Source organism: Sus scrofa, chromosome 9 (genome assembly GCF_000003025.6).
Source record: "Sus scrofa isolate TJ Tabasco breed Duroc chromosome 9, Sscrofa11.1, whole genome shotgun sequence".
Lineage (NCBI taxonomy): Eukaryota > Metazoa > Chordata > Mammalia > Artiodactyla > Suidae > Sus > Sus scrofa.
Genome location: NC_010451.4, coordinates 50,485,222 through 50,502,071, shown reverse-complemented (window position 1 = coordinate 50,502,071; position 16,850 = coordinate 50,485,222). Strand labels below are relative to the sequence as shown.

Here is a 16,850-nt window from a genome sequence, read left to right as displayed (position 1 = left end):
AGACAGGGAAGCCCACCCCAGCCCGGGTTTGTGCCCTCGGTGGGCCTCATCATCCAGTAGCACCTGCCACGCCCGACTATGGCAGGTCCCCCGTCATGCCAGGGAGCTAGAGGGAGAGGGCTCCTAAAACCGGGCTGCCTCTCAAGGGACACAGTCTTCGGAAGAAGGGGACAGCCAATCTGGCACTGGGAAGCCCGAGGCTAAGGGTCGTTGCATCTCAATGACTTGTGGCCCTGGTTTCACCGAATTAAGAACCCCCTCCAAGGGTATCATGGCTATCAATCCGCATTAGCTGCCACTTACTCGTCTAGCACTCATTCACTTTGGCTTCCCAATGACCCTGGATACACTGCATTCCTCCCTGTCTTGGTACATCTGACGCACGGACCCTCTCCCCTCTTGCCTATCCAACCTCGCCCAGATGTCACTAAGGCCCAGGACAAATGCAGACTTTCTCTGGCTCCCAGGCATCTTTCTCCTGGCCTGTCATGGACCACTCACTAGGGCTCGGCACTGCCCTCTCTTTCTCTGCTTTGCTTCCTGTGCACTGGGACTGCACTGTCTCATCCTTCTTTCACACACGCCAGGTACCAACCAGAAAACAGTAGGTGCCTAGTTGTACCTGTATCATGGAATCTTAATTGAGGTTTTTTATTTGCTTGGTTTTGGCTGCACCTGCAACATGCAGAAGTTCTGGGCCAGGGACTGAACCCACACCACAGCAGTGACAATGTTGGATCCTTAACCTGCTGAGCCACCAGGAACTCCAGATGTATCTAGTTTGTTTTGTTTTTGCTAGATCATATGTTAGTTCTATTTTTTTTTTTTTTTTTTGGTCTTTGTTGTTGTTGCTATTTCTTGGGCGTTAGTTCTATTTTTAACTGCTTAAGGAACCTTCACATTTCTGGCCATGGTGGCTGCACCAATTTACATTCGAGACGCATCTAGTTTTTAGAAAGAATACAGGCAACTGTACTAGGAAGATGATGCTATGAAAAGAAGACACAGGACAACCACCTTTCCAGACTATCAGCACAGCTTCTGAGGAGGAGCCACCTCCTGAAGGCTGTGTGTTGTGTGTGTGTTGTGAGGGCAGGAGGCAGCATTGGGGGTGGGGACGCATCGAAAGGAATTAGAAAAACATGGTCTCTGGGAAGATAAATCTTGGCATAAGGGAGGGTTCTCTCTTTAAATGCCTGTCATGGCTATGGGTTACCAAGAGGAAAAAACCAGCTCTCTTTCCATCTAACCTATAGTCTTGCTGCTGCACAGCCAGTGTGTATTTCACTGATAAAATTTGGGGGGATACGCCTGTGTTCCCACCAGCTTACTCAAGGATGCCTTGACAGTTAGAACAACGGGTGGCCTAGGAGAAGGATGGGCTCTGGGAAGGGTGGAAGCACTGGGAAGGGTTTCCACCTCCAGAAGACCCGGGCAAGGTGGGAGGGGGGCATCTCACCTGGTCAAGAAGCATCACCGAGGATTTGATGATCTCCCTCCATTTTTGGAGCTCAGTATCATGGTACTTTTGCTGGGACTCTAAGAGCTGGGCCCACTCTGTCTGAGACTGGGGTAACCTGTGGGATAGAAGACAGGGTACCCTAGCTGCTGGAGTTATGACCAATGGACTGTCCTGTGCACCCAGACCCCTGAAGGACAGCCAGCCACATCAGAGTGCCTTGTCCTGTGCTCAATGTCATGGATCCCTTGAGTCCCAAGTCAGAAGCAGACTAAAACCATAGGGACGGTTTTCAGAGCTGGCTGATGGACTCAGACCAGGGGGTGGAGGGCGAGGGCAGGAGGGCAGTCCCAAGGAGCCCGGGAGGCAGGGGCCAGGATAGGGGGGAGGTGGCTGCAAGGGGAAGAGGCCAGGATTACCTTTCTTGGAGCCTTAGACCCTGCCAGGCAGTGAGGGTCTGGGTGGTGTATTCCAACATCCAGAGTTTGTAGAAGAGCATCACGTTAAGGATGACCAGCAGCACCAGACTAAGAAGGAGACAAGGGAAAGCACGACGGCCATGAGGAGGGCGTCCTCCCTCTTAGAGCCAGCAATGCCCCCTCCCCAGAGGCTGCCCCCTGGACCACTGGGCCACCTGAAGCGCTGCAGTGAGGGAGCAAGTGAGGGAGCTGGAGGGATGCCGCCGGGGTGGAGGGGGGAGGGAGAGAGAGAAGCACTCCCATCTCATTCATGGGGGCCAGGACACAGGAGGAGAGCCAAGAGAGGGGTGTGGGGCGAAGGCATTGGAAAGGAGAGATGCCTAAGTCCCCCAGAATCCGGGTGCTGGGGGAAGAGAGGCAGGATGGTGAGGAAAAGAGATGAGGGGGTGCCAGAAGCAATCATAGAGCCAGTACCTGAAACAGATCCTAACGGGAGCAAGGAAGGAAAATGGGAAGGAGGCAGAGGTTAGAAATGGACTCAGCGGGGAGGGAAAGCTGCGCTAAATCCAGCCAGAGGGAAAGTGAGCCTGTGAGGAGGATGTACAGGAGCAGTGACAATGAGGACACCTAGGGAGGCAGGGCGGGGGAGCGACTGGAAGGGGCTCTGAGCATTTCACTCGTGAGAAACGGAGAAAAGGTTCTGCCTACCAACCCAAACTCTGGGAGGAACTGCAGTTCGATTCCCAGCTCTCCCTCCATGGGACTCCCCGTGTTAGTGCAACTGCCCCAGGGCTGCAGGCTCTCTGAACACTTGCCACAGCCCGCAGGAGGCAGGGGACCAGCTGAGATTTCCCAGGGATGGGCCAGGACTGCTCGCAGATGGGGAGGTGGCAAGAGGACCCAGCGGGGAATGCAGAATCAGCCAGAGGCTGCGGGAATTCTCTTCTCTCGGCCCAAAGATCACTTTATGACAGAGGCTTATGGATGGAGCAATGAGGACTCAGGGGAAGAGAGAATGCAGGCCCTCAGCACTGGGTACAAATCCTGGCTCACCACTTAAAAAGTCTCAACTTTTTCGTTTTTGTGTATGTGTATTTTATGACCATGCCTGCGGCATATGGAAGTTCCCAGGCTAGGGGTAGAATCAGAGCCACAGCTACAGCAACACGGGATCCAAGCTGCATCTGTGACCTACACCACAGCTCACGGCAATGCCGGATCCCTGACCTACTGAGTGAGGCCAGGGATCGAATCTGCATCCTCATAGATGCCAGTCAGATACATCTCTGCTGCACCATAACGGGAACTCCAGTGGTTTTGTTTTAACAACGATACGACTCACATTAATACCACGATGCTAAATGTGAATTTTACTGGTTTTACATTTATCTTTGTATTTACTTTTGTAAAAATGTCTTGGCTTCTTATGCCATAGTCAGAAGGATTTTCTGTCCACTATTATGTTACATATTCAAGTAAAGTTGGCAAGAAAGCCTCCTCACGACCCTCGCCAGCCCCTCTCCCTAAGGGGTCGCCAGCTCTGTCCTCAGCCTGTTTCCTTTCTACTCTCCATACTCTCCTCCAATGATGAGGACCTCATCCCACCATAGCTTTGATGCTACCGACAAATAAATCAGCGACCACAGTCTCAATTTCTCTCCTCAACTCCATGTCCACATCCACAACAGTCACCTCCACCGGGACAACCTATGGCAACCCAGGGACATTCAGGACTGACTGCATCGTCTCTGACACCTTTTCACTAAGTTCCAGATTTCTGTCCATGAAACCACCACCTACGGGCATGGGGATCAGAAAGTCATCTTCCTTCGCTACAGAACCAGGCCTTCACCTCCTAGGATCCCTCAGCCCCTCACCTCAGCCTGACAGCCACTCTTGCCGAGATCTTCCTGGCCTCCCTGCCTCCAGGCCGTTCTTGTCCACTCCAGCTGCCATATTGCTGTCAGAGAGCTTTTTTTTTTTTCTTTTTCTTTTCAGGGCTGCACCCGTGGCATAGGGAGGTTCCCAGGCTAGGGGTTGAATCAGAGCTAGAGCTGCTTGCCTATACCACAGCCACAGCAACGCTGGATCCAAGCCACATCTGCGACCTATACCACAGCTCACGGCAACGCCAGATCCTTAACCCACTGAGCAAGGCCAGGGATCGAACCTGGGTCCTCATGGATGCCAGTCAGATTCATTAACCACTGAGCCACGATGTTAAAGTGTGAATCCAACCATGTCACTCCAGGGCTTCCTTCCCTGTTTCCTCTAGGTAGGTAGGGCTGTGCCCCTGCTTCTGCCTTTCTGAAAATGCTCTGGTGAAGGCATGGAGGGCTGGGGGTAGGATGGGAGTCACAGCAACAAGATGGAGCTACAGACGCCTAGTGCCTGGTGCATACCTGGTAGATGCAGCAGCATCTGGGCAGTTCCTGAGCCCTCACGCACCTGTGTCCCATGATCTCACAGCAGGAAGGGCTGGGCTGCCAGACAACAGGCTGAACCAAGTGGAGGAGCTGCCTGCCCTTAGCCACCCTAGCTGCTCAAAAAGGCTTACGAAAGTCCTGCGCAGGCTCTGGGCTCATGCTTCAGTAAGCCGTGTCCTCCCATTTTATACCCTCAAGCTGCTTTCAACAAACTTTCTCCCTAGCCCAGCAGCTTTCTATGCAAGTTATTGAGCGCATAGTTTTATGGCATTATGGCAGTTAGTATATACTGCTTGTATTATAACAAGCATACGCTCTTCCTGGACCGCAGTCATTGATTTTGTCTGGCCACCCTGCCAAAGTGAGGGCCTCGTTAAGTGTGCAGTCTTGATGCCTGGGTCAGGGCAGACCGCTGGAACATCTGTCACAAACAAATGGATGGGCTCCTAAAATGGGCTTTGTAGCATCTCCGTGTTAGCATTTATCCAACCGTGTAGTAATTATGAACTTCCTGTCTGTCTGACCCACTTGAAATTGAGCACCTGAAAGGCACAGATGCTGCAGGCAGCATTTTCTTCTGCATCTTGAAGGCCTAGCATATAGCAAGGGCTGAATAAAACAGAGGAAAAGCAGCAAAGAGGCAAAGAATGAGAGATAGTGCAACTGATCTGGAGAGAAACAAGAGGACAAGGCCAAGAGCAGCGAGGACAACAGAGAGGGTGTTCCACGCCTGAGGAGGACAGCCATGGAAGGGGCGACAGGCAAGAAAGGGAAGGTGGGGCGCGGGGGTGGGGGGAGGAGAGCCTGGAGTCCCTTACACACAGCTGATAACCAGCAGCAGCTTGGACACGCTCTGCAGGTGGAAACCGCTAGGGGTGTCCTCGGGGATATGCCGTGTCTGCGTGGAACCTGTGGGGAGAAGGAAGAGGCCATCACTGCGTGGCCCACAAGTCCCCCAGACAGCTGATGGGACGCTGGTCATGAACAGAACTGTCTGAGATGCTGTGGCAGCAACGGAGTGATGTGTGGACCTGAAAGTAGAAGGGAAGCTCCTCAAAGGCAACAGGGACATGAAAGTCATTGAACAAGTGAGAAAGTAACCTGACCTCTGCAGCTAGGACGCCCAGAGGCAGGGCAAAGCGACCTGCAGCTATGGAAGGGCAACAGCGCTGGGCGGGGACTAGAGACTCTTGGCTCTGGGTTTAGCCATAACTGGCCACGTGACATTGAGCAAGTCATGTGCCCACTGAGAGTCAGATTACTGAAATGCAATGTTAGTCAGGAGTCCTGAGTGTGAAACACGGCTGAAGCAGGCTGCGGGACACAGAAGGCTGGTGCTCTCCTTCTGTCGGCCCGTCCTGCTCTGATGAATGCCCAGGAAGGTGCAGAGCTCAGCTTGGAAACCCTGGCTTAGCTGGTCTCAGCTGCAGGTTTCCTTGATTGAGCAAAGACAGGAGGGTGTGACCAGCTTGATGGGAGGAGGAAGACACATCAAGGGAGCCCACTGCCCGGCAGGGGCTGAGAAGGGGGGCCACTGGGCCCCCTGACCTTCGAGTTATGAGGATGCCCTGGGGGGGTATGAGCTTTGGCTTCTCCCTGGTGTATTTCCCCCCAAATGGGAAGCTGCATGCTTGAGCCTAGGCAGGGAGCCACAGAGCTCAGGCAGAAACCCAAAGGCAAGTTTTGTTCAGGAGAGAACACACAGGGGTTCAGCAGGGCCCGAGGAGCTTATGAGCATCCGGAGCCTCAGATTTTTTTGTTGTTGTTGTTTTTTTTGCCTTTTCTAGGGCCGCTTCCCATGGCATATGGAGGTTCCCAGGCTAGGGGTCTAATCAGAGCTGTAGCCACCAGCCTACACCAGAGCCACAGCAATGCGAGATTTGAGCCTCGTCTGCAACCTACACCACAGCTCACGGCAATGCCGGATGCTTAACCCACTGAGCATGGGGTTCATGGTTCCTAGTCGTATTCGTTAACCACTGCACCACGACGGGAACTCTCGGAGCCTCAGATTTAATGAGTCACGAGACAATTACATAGCTTACCCCAAGCTGCAAAATGAGCGTACACAGGCGCCTCGGCACCAGCATGCAGCTGCAGCCCCTAGCCCTGGGCCACACCCGCACCCCACCTGGTGCACACCTGCCACATGTTTGATCCTGTGGCCCACATCTTCATCCGTGGGTGTGGTGACGGGGCTCATCACCTCTTCCAGGTGCGGCACCCGCAGGTGGGCGTGGGGACGCTTCCTCCGCCGCACCGTCGGGGGCTTGCTGGCCTTCTCTTTGGGAGACTGTCTGTGCATCTCAGCCAGGTAGGTGCTCTCCGTTTTGGTCAGCTCGCTCTCTGTCAAGGTCAAAAGGCCACATCAGAGGTCATCTGCCAATTCCTCCAAGCCAACACCCGGGCCTCCAGAAGCAACTCTGCCTGCTCCTCGCCGAGCCCTCTCTAAGTTTTCCCACTCTGGACTCCGGGATGTTGCCTGGGAGGGCAGGGGTCACTCAGGAATGCCCACAAGCCCCAGGAATTAATCCTGGGACTGAGCCCACCCCAAGGCCTCCTTCTGGCTCAACAGTGTCAAGAGACAAAGGCTCCCAAAACGTCTGGCTGTATGCAAAGTGGGGCACATCACATCTCCCTGCACAGGTCTGCTTTTCCCAACAGAATTGCCACAGGGTGTCTAGATCTCAGGCTCATCTTTGGGGGTCATGGATCCCTTCATGATAATGATCCATGAAAGTTACCGTCAGAGTCTGAACACATGAACTTTGGATCCATCTCCGGGGCAGACTCAGGGAACCCCTGAGACCCCTCCAGCACCTCTGTCTCTCCATCCCCCCCGCCCCTCGCCGGGGGCTCACCCAAGTGGCGGAAGTAGTCCTCCAGCCCACTCCAGAAGTTCTTCTCGATGAAAGTTTTCACTAGCCCCCAGGGCTGTTTTCGATAGCGCAGCTCTGTGGAGACCCTGGGGAACAAGCCAGAAACAAGATCAGCTGTTTCCGGGGCAGACCCTCCTCTGCAGGGAAAAGGTTTCAGGTCAAAGTAGCCTCACATGTGCTGCCCTCCACAGGCTAAAAGCTCTTTCACATCCACAGTGTTGTCTGATGCCTGGACACCCCTTGAGGTAGGTGAAATAGTGAATTTATCCTCATTTTATAGAAGGGATTTGTAAGCAGACCAAAGACTAACAAGAAGGGCTCTGACCCCAAGCCCAAAGCTCTTCCGTGACACCATGCAGCCTCCCCCAGGTCCTTTTCTCTTTGTCCAGAGACTCTCAGGCTTCATGGCTTCCACCTTTGAAAGTGTCATCAGCTACTGGCCCGGATCCTGCCTCTCCTCTCCCCAGCACTCTCTCCCCTGCCGTGAGCCTCCCTGCCACCCTGGGGCCTGCGGCATCGGCTCCTCCTGCTCCTGCAGCCACAGAGCTCTGCCTTGCCACAGGTTTGTCTTCATTGGTTACTAGATGCTCCCAGCTTATGCTCCCCACGGCTGAGGCTGCCTGCTCTGCCCTCAGGAGGAAGAGGGGGATGTCACCCCAGCCACCGCCTGATGTGTGTGAACCTTTGCCGACAGCCACCTCACCCCCCACCTGACAATCGATTCCTGGATTGAGACTAGGCATCTCTCTGTAAAGGTCCAGCTGGGATCAACCAGCTACCTCTGCATGAGCTGGACAAAAAGGACATGCAACGGGAAGACCCTCCAGAGAAGATGGAAGTGAGGAACCCAGGCACTGGGAGGGGAAGGATCTTGGGGCCTTTGAAGAGACAGGGGAGGAGGGAGGGAGGGAACGGAAGGGAGGAGGAGTTGCTCAGAAAGCAGCACAGAAACAAAACAAACAAACAAAAATTTTTTTTTTAGGATGATGAGAAAGATCAGGCCCTTTTTGAAGTGTGGGTCTTCAGGTCTTCCTGATTCCCCAGAGATCTCTGTAGCCATCCACTAAACTCCTGTCTTATTTCAATGACATGAATAAATTTCTGCTCTGAACACCCAAGAGAATTAGGTCTAAGGTACAGGTATACAATCCAGTTATTTTCAAATGGGTGTGTGTTTGGCTTTTCAGACTATGAGCTTCTTAAAATGTCAGGATCTAAATTTCTTCCTTCCTTAAATGCACACCACAGGGCCCAGCAGAAAGCTGGACCCACGCACAGCATCGAATTATTCATTCAACTGATATTTTCTGACTAGCATGTGTGGGCCCATGCTGAGTGCTAGGGATAAAGCAGTGAATGCAAGGGGACTCCTGCTGGCCAGGGCCTCGCCACCCAGCAGGAAGACGCAGGAACTCACTTGCCACATGCCCAGCATGGTGGGAAGAGCACAGGTTTGCACTTAAGACCTGGGATCCAGCACTTCTGACTCTTGGCAAAGCTACTCAACTTGTATGACCCTCAGTTTTCCCATCTGAAAAATGAGGATACATCTACCTCCTTGGGTTATGCTAAAGAAGCCAGTTCAGGAGTTCCTGTTGTGGTGCAGTGGCAATGAATCCATGAGGACGCAGGTGTGAGCCCTGGCCTCGCTCAGTGCTTAAGGATCCAGTATTGCTGTGACTGTGGTATAAGCGGGCAGCTGCAGCTCTAATTCGACCCCTAGCCTGGGAACTTCCAAATGCCTTGGATGTGGTCCTAAGAAAAAAAAAAAAAAAAAAAAGAAGCCAGTTCACGCAGGTGAAGAACCTACACAGCACTTTATAAACTAGATGATCCATAAACAGCAGGTTGTAAAAAGTTTAGCTGAAGACACACAGAGGGGGACAGGTGTGGCAGAGAGAAGCATGAACGGTCGGGATGGAGCGGGGCCCTCAGAGGCTTCGGAACGAAGGCAGAATAAAGGATGTCAGCAGCCTGCACAGCCAGCCCCCCACCCCCAACCGCTGCTCCTCAGGAGCCCATCAGGGTCGGGACGGAAGGACCCAGGGGCCCCAGGGACCTGCTCCCACCCCGCTCAGCGGGCCGTGCGGACAGGGCACCTGAGTCGACTCTTGTTCCGAGCCACGCGCGTGAGAGTGTAGCGGTTGATGGTGTAGAAGTAGTCGTGGTATGGCACGTCGTGGGTGAGGACCTCGGCGTCGATCACGTAGCATTCGCTCTCCTGGCTCGCCTTGTACATGGTCTGTGGGGAGGAAAGGGCCGCCGGACGAAACTGAGGAGAAGCAGGATGGGAAAGGCACCTGGTCCCGGCTCCCCCTAGCCCACTCCTGACTTCCGAATGGGGGACCCAGGGCCTCGGGAAGCGGTGGCATCTAAGCATGGAAAATGCTATACTGTTCAGGGTCAGACACCATGGGCACCCAGCAAGTTCCTCCTAACGCCATCCTCTGTCTGTCACAAGAGAACAGAGGCATGTCGCTCTTCCTGGCCTCTGCCCTCGGCTCACCTGTGTCTCCCTGACGGTGGCAGTTTTGGGAGCCAGGGGGTTGGTAAGGGTGATGGTGTAAAGAATCACTCGGCTCTGGTTTCCATTCTCTTCCTTCTTCCACGGGTGGAAGATGATATCTGGGGGGAGAGAGGGGCCCGGAATGAGGGAGGGAGGGGGCGCGCTGTCCCCGAATCTGACCTGCCCTCCTCGCGAACTTCTCTTGACTGTACTGACAGCGCCTGGCCCCCAAAGGAAGCCAACAGGAGCCCAGGGGCCGGGGGAGAGGAGAGGGCGTCAAAGCAGAAAGAGGTTCATTGTCGCATTGCTGAGATTCTACCCAGGGCTCCAGAATGCTGACTGTTCTGGGCTGGGGCGGGAGGTCTTGGGGCCACCTACGGGGGTGCTGGCAACACTGGAGCTACTGTGACAAGGGCCTGGGATCCTTGGGAACAAGTCTTCCCCACCCAGGCTCGACCTCCCCGTGCCCTCAACACGTCCCTCCTCCTGGCAGAGGGGTGCACTGATGCCAGGGGCTCTTCCAGATTCAGACTTGGGGCAGCTGAGTCCCTGTGGTGGCAGAGCATGGGCGAGGGGCTATGGGGTGGGGGAGACAGCTGCATGCGGGTGCAAAGCATCAGCCCTGGGAAGCCGAGGTTTGAACCCCAGCTCAGCCCCTTCTTAGCTGTTTGATCTTGGCCATGTAAGAATGCTCTGAGTTCAGAGTTCCTGTTGTGGCTCAGTGGTTAACAAACCTGACTAGGAATCATGAGTTTTCAAGTTCAATCCCTGGTCTTGCTCAGTGGTTAAGGATCCAGCATTGCTATGAGCTGTGATATAGGTCACAGATGTGGCTCGGATTCCGAGTTGCTATGGCTATGGTGTAGGCCAGCAGCTACAGCTCTGATTCAACCCCTAGCCTGGGAACCTCCATATGCCGCAGGTGTGGCCCTAAAAAGCAGGGAAAAAAAAGAATGATCTTAGTTCTAAGGTCCTCACTGCTATGGGGGGATCACGACACTCGCACACAGGGCAGACTGGAGGGTTGAAGGAGACAGTGAAAGGTGCCTGGTGGATAGCAAGTTGGACCAGGAAGTGGCAACTGCTACTCTGCACTAGATGGGGAGCCTGTGGGGCCTGGCCTGAGGGTCTGGGGTGCCAAGGGCGAGCCTACAGCTGTGGTGCGGGGGGACGAGGAGCTGGCAGGGCCCCCAGGAGCTCTGGCACTGCGTGAGCCAGAAAGGGGGTGCCCCGAGCCATCGGGTGGCCAGGAAAAGGAGGGGAAGAGGTGTGGACAGAGAGGGAAGGGGTGGGAGGGACCATGCGGCGGGGGGGGGGCGGACCTGAGAAGCGTCGCTGCTCCATGAAATCCCTCTGGAAGGGCGAGTCGGTGAATAGGAGGTCGTAGAGCTTGTCCACGCTGAAGTTGAAGACTTCGTTCACGTACTGCCGGCCACTCAGGTCCTCGTAGAAGGCCTGGACCTCCCCTGCACAGAGAGGATGAAGGGGTACACAGTGAAGGTGAGGGGCGGTGACCCCGGGGACACCCCCCGAGCACTTACGTCTCAGTGGCTAGGGTGGGAAAGGCCACCGAGGCTCAAGGGAGGCCGAGGAAAGCCATGGGGCCCCTGGCCTCTGCAGTTTATGACTCTGCACCATCGTCTCTTTCCTGGGCTGGCGTGCACACTACAGACTCTAGCTGGCACTTCCTTTATTCTCCCTCGACAAGGAATTTGGGAATGTGCTATTTGCCTTTATACTTTTAAGCCTTCCTAACTAAAGTGGCCTTAGACTACCGTTTAAATAAATGACCACTTCCTGAGCTTGCCTCAACCCACAGGATCAGTTATCAAGAGCCTGTAAGTTAGGAGTTCCCTTCGTGGCTCAGTGATTGTGTAACGAAGCTGACTAGGATCCATGAGGTTGCGGGTTTAATCCCTGGCCTCACAAAGCAGGTTAAGGATCCGCCGTTACCATGAGCTGTGGTGTAGGTTGCAGACGCCGCTCAGATCTGGTGTTGCTGTGGCTGTGGTGTAGGCTGGCAGCTGTAGCTCCGATTCAACCTCTAGCCTGGGAACTTTCATATGCCATGGGTGCGGCCCTAAAATGCCAAAAAAAAAAAAAAAAAAGGGAGTCTGTAAGTTAAACCACAATTGACAACAAATGTCACTGTAACCCATGGCACAGATGTGTCCAAGGGACACTGATTAATCTGTTGATAGAAAAGCTTCTGGGGCCAGGCTGGTCTGCAGGGCCAGATCTCTAACTGCCCCAAGGCCTGCTCTTCTTCCAGAAGGCAGCCCATTCCCCCCATGATTTCCACAGCTTTAATCTTCTAAAGTTCCATCTGCTACAGGAGAACAATACAGGTGAGTCTCTCCAGAGCTTCTGGCATCCTACAGGCCCTAATTATCACAGGGGCTCGGATCTATCTGATCCGAGTTCCAGGGTCCTCACTTGTATCATGGGAAATCACAACATTCGCCCATGGGGCAGACTGGAGGGTTGCCATCTGATCTCAAGCAATGCTGACATTTCTGGCACCTCTGTGGCCCTGAGAAGGCCAGGGAGGAACTGGGAGCATCCTGGAGGGTCAGTGCCTAAGACCGTTGCAGGATCAGACTACTGAGCGCAGTGTAGGGGACGGGGGTACTGACTTCTCAGTTTACATGAATGCAGTGCCCACCTGTGCAGCATTTACACCAACCCTGCACCCTAGGTGGGAGTGGGCAAACCAACCGAAGGTGAGAAAACCACAACAGGTGACTCACAGGAGAGACCATCCACAGGTGGGAAAGTGAGCACTGCCTGCATATCCTCCCTCGTCACAACTGCCACTCACTCGATGCAGGTAAAGCAACAACCAGCTCATGAACACGGGATCTGGCCTCTTGCCCGGGGAAGGTAAGAGGCAACAGGTTCCAGAGGGAGGGCCTAGAAGCCGACTCTATGCAGGAGGGCAGTAAGAAGCTACCCACTTAGAAATACTGGAGAGAAGGGCAGTCCCCAGAGTCCATCTGACCCAGCAACAGACTGAGTCCAAAATCTCCAGGCTTGAGTCACCAGAGCAGGTGTCTATTCAGCTCTAACTATATTCAGGGGCAGCTGACTGCACTTTCCTTGTGGCATGTGCTCTTAAACATCGTGAGGGGCAGAGCTGCAGGGCAAGTCAGTGCCAACGGGGGGCACAGGTAGTGACAAAACTGGGTGGCAGGACAAAGCGTTATCTGTCCAGCAAAGAAAGACAGGAAATGACAAGGATCCCACAGTGAGTACCTAAAAAAAAGGGATGTGTGCTTATAACAAGTGCACCTTTTTGTTGTTGTTGTTTTGTCTTTTTAGGCCACACCTGCAGCATATGGAAATTCCCAGGCTAGAGGTGGAATCAGAGCTGCAGATGTTGGCTTATGTCACAGCCACAGCTTCAAAAACATAGGATCCGAGCTGTGTCTGCGACCCACATCACAGCCCATGGCAATGCTGGATCCTTCACCCACTGAGTGAGGCCAGGGATCGAACCTGCATCCTCATGGATACTAGTCAGTAACACTGAGCCACAACGGGAACTCCCCAAGTGCACCTTTTTTAAAAAGAGCAGTTACCCACCCACCCTTCCACCAGGATCCCAGACTGACTCCAGCCTCGGCACAGGGACATCCGTTAGTTAAACCTTCAACAGGGAGAGAGGAAGGGCCACCCGCCCCCACTGTCAGATGCCCACCTTCGTCGTGGGTGTCAGAAGAGTCACTGAGCTCGGTGGGGATGTCCTCATTGTCATTAAAGTCCAGCGAGGGGGAGGTGACAGGCGCGATGATCTCGATCTTCTCCCCAATGATGTTGTCGATGGCGAGCTCCTTCTCCAGGGACCCATCGCCCTCCAGCACCTCCTCCTCCAGGGGCAGCCCGTCAAACTGGGGTGGAGACAGAGCCGTCACCCCAGATCTACCCTCCAAAGGGAAGTCAGAGAGCCGGCCGCGGAGCCCGCACATTCTCAACAGTTGCTCAGGAGCTGGGCTGCACCGTGAGCTCAGGGGCGAGGGGTCTACCCCGCTGATGCTTTTCTAGGCATCCTCCTTAGATATATTCATACCTAAATATGACTGTGATTTGTCTTAAACCTTTTTTTTCCCCCACTGGCATCTCATCCCATCCCAAGCTGACCATGTCAATCAAACATCCGGGCTCTGGGCGTACATCTGATTTCCCACACAGTGACCAGGACAGGACACTGGAAACAAGTGTTCTCTGGTGGTACCGCCCAGATTCTGGATCCTAACTAGCAAACTTCTCTGCCTTGTACACCCGAGAAAAAACCCTCCAGGAGACCACAGCACAAGGCCCTGCCCTTCTCTCGCCCCTAAATAGCAGGCCAAGCCCCAGACGTGAGCAGGGTCAGCTCCTTCAGTCCAGGTCCTCTCCTGGGGCCAGTGCTCCACTGTCCTATAACAACCCTGCCTTCAATCAGTACCCTGTTTTCGGAGAGGTTTAACAGGCTTCAATAAGCAGTTTTTGATTCATTCTCCCATTTGCCCTGGAAGGGAACAGGACAACTCTTTACACTTTATTAATTTTTGTTTTTTTGCCTTTTCTTGGGCTGCTTCTGCAGCATATGGAGGTTCCCAGGCTAGGGGTCTAATCAGAGCTGTAGCCCCAGTCTACACCAGAGCCACAGCAACGCTGGATCCGAGCCGAGTCTGCAACCTACACCACAGCTCACGGCAACGCCGAATCCTTAACCCACTGAGCAAGGTCAGGGATCGAACCCGCAACCTCATGGTTCCTAGTCAGATTCATTAACCACTGAGCCAGGATGGGAACTCCAACTCTTTACACTTTAAAGTTAACCTCAGAGACTGAAAATGGAGACTAGGCATCACACGGAGGATGTTATCATTCTGAGGTCAAGTGGTCTGACCCCTCAGCCACCAGCATACAAGACTCCCCATTCTAGGAACCCTTTCTTCTACCGGCCACCTCACCCTGGACATCCTTCACCAAGCTTCCACCCCCTCTGTAACCAAGTCCCAAAGGACAGAGTACTTATCACACATTTTTATCTCTTCCGCAAAGGCTAGCACAGCAGGAAAATAGAGTGTAGGCACTCGGGACTCAATCACTAGTGTCCATTGGTGATTTACTCAATGAACAGAGAGCAGTTCTGCAGTCCTAGACTCATGTTCACCTTTGACCTTAGACCATGGCAGTGAGAAAAAGACCTGGAATGGTCCTCCACCCCTAGGGCTCCTCAGAGCAGCCCGCCTCGAGCAAGTCGCACACAGCGGGCTTGGAAGGGTTCTCATCTGCTCAGAAGCCAAACAAAATCTTATACCCGAAGCCTGAGAACCCAGCTCTGGATTCTATATGCATTAGGATGCAGGGTGCCCATCTGCTCTAGGAGGCCTCTTTGAATAAACCGACCACAGTGTAACCAACCTCCCCACAACCTGCTCCCCAGGGTGGGGTCCCTGGAGTTAATGAGGCTCGGAAACACTGCTGCTGGACAGGGGAGGAGCAAAGGGCTCTGCCCTACCGAGACGGGCGCTTCACTGCTTCCCGTGGACGTCAGCGTGCTGTTGGTGATTGATTTCTTGGGCAGCTGTGGACTGGCATCTGGCTTGGTCTCTATGCTGCTTTTGGACGAGCTGTCATTCACTTCATTCTCTTCTACGGGGATCTCTTCACAGTAGCTGAAAAGAGACACCATGAACTCAAGTTAACCTCTGTGGCCAAGACCGCCAACTATTCTAAGAAACCCACACCCATCTATCCATCCCGAACGACGGGTTTTTCTGCTGCTTTGCTGTGTACGTGACCTTCTTCTAACCACTTCCTGCCCTGAAACTGCTGTCTTAAAACCTTCTTTCCACCTTACACCCCCTCCGCCAGGTAAAAGTTCTGGCTCCAAAGTCACCTTTTTTAGGCATCCTCCTTAGAATTATTCCTACCTAAATATGACCTCAATTTGTCTTCAACTTTTTTCTTTTCCCCACTGGCATCCCATCCCATCCCATCCCAAGCTGACCATGTGAATCAAACATCTAGGCATCCTCCTTAGATTTATTCCTACCTAAATATGACTGTGATTTGTCTTAAACCTTTTTTTCCCCCACACAGTGACCAGGACAGGACTCTGGACATTAAGTGTCCTCTGGTGGTACTGGCCAGATTCGGGATCCTAACTAGCAAACTTCTCTGCCTTGTACCTCTGAGAAAACCTCCCCCCGGAGGGAAAGGTGGGGGCCCTTCCAGGGACACTTTGGGGATGCCACTGTAGCCTCCCCTAAGGGACAGATCATCTCCCCGTTGTTGTCGTCATTGTCAGCATCTAACTTACACACGACCTCACCTGGATGCCTAAGGACTCTGAGTAAAGCACTGGACATGAACTTAGAGATAATTAGGTAGGTATGCACAGGGTTAAGTGAGACGCCTAGTAAGTGGTAGAAACCCTGAGCTCAGGTCTACATAGCCCACATTCAAAGCTCTTTCCTCTCTCTCTATTCCTCTGTGCCTCTCACATGACCACCAAGCCTCTACCTTCCAACCTCAAGCACGCTTGTACCACTCTGCTGCCCTGTCTGTCTTCACCGATCCACAGCACGTGGTACGGAGATACCCCTTCTCCTTACAATGTGCTTCTCTTGGCTCCTGGACATGAAGCTCTCCTATTTCAGTGCGTGTTCCTTTAAGGTACCTTTTGCTGCTTCTTTCTGTTTTTGAGTGTTCCCAGCCCCAGTCCTTGAACTTCTTCTTCTTCTTTTTGGTATGCAGAAGTTCTTGGGCCAGGGATCGAGCCCACGCCATAGCAGCAACCCCAGACACAGCAGTGAGAACCCTGGATCCTTAACCCATTGAGCCACCAGGGAACTCCCAATTGAGCTCTTCTTCTTATGTCCATCCAGTCACTTGGCAGTCTTAGCCACCTTCATGGCCAGCTACTTATCACCCCCACAGTTATGTTCCTAGCCCAGACCTCCTGGTGAGTTCCACACCATACACACAAATGCCCAGGTCGTGACAGCGTCAGGTGGCTAAGAGTCATCTCAAACTCAACTGGCCTAAAATCAAGCTGCTGATCTTCCCCCGCATCTGCTCTGCTTACAGAATTTCCATCTCAGTTCAGAACAACTCTGTGCTTCCAGCCGGTAAATCCTTAAAGCCGCCTTTGGTTCCTTTTTGATT

The 16,850-nt window shown here is 53.4% G+C and overlaps 1 protein-coding gene across 12 annotated transcripts in view; it reads right to left on the bottom strand.

The window, feature by feature from the left end:
- The window catches only part of GRAMD1B (GRAM domain containing 1B), a 248,309-nt gene that overhangs the window by 5,257 nt on the left and 226,202 nt on the right, over positions 1-16,850 (bottom strand). For all 12 annotated transcript variants that reach the window (XM_021063032.1, XM_021063037.1, XM_021063029.1 and 9 more), the window contains 10 exons: positions 15,199-15,355; positions 13,390-13,579; positions 11,012-11,155; positions 9,690-9,808; positions 9,283-9,425; positions 7,166-7,269; positions 6,447-6,650; positions 5,123-5,213; positions 1,879-1,986; positions 1,460-1,577 (listed from right to left, as the gene is read on the bottom strand). In XM_021063032.1, coding sequence (XP_020918691.1) covers positions 1,460-1,577; positions 1,879-1,986; positions 5,123-5,213; positions 6,447-6,650; positions 7,166-7,269; positions 9,283-9,425; positions 9,690-9,808; positions 11,012-11,155; positions 13,390-13,579; positions 15,199-15,355 — 1,378 coding nt within the window. The remainder of the gene's footprint in view (positions 1-1,459; positions 1,578-1,878; positions 1,987-5,122; positions 5,214-6,446; positions 6,651-7,165; positions 7,270-9,282; positions 9,426-9,689; positions 9,809-11,011; positions 11,156-13,389; positions 13,580-15,198; positions 15,356-16,850) is intronic.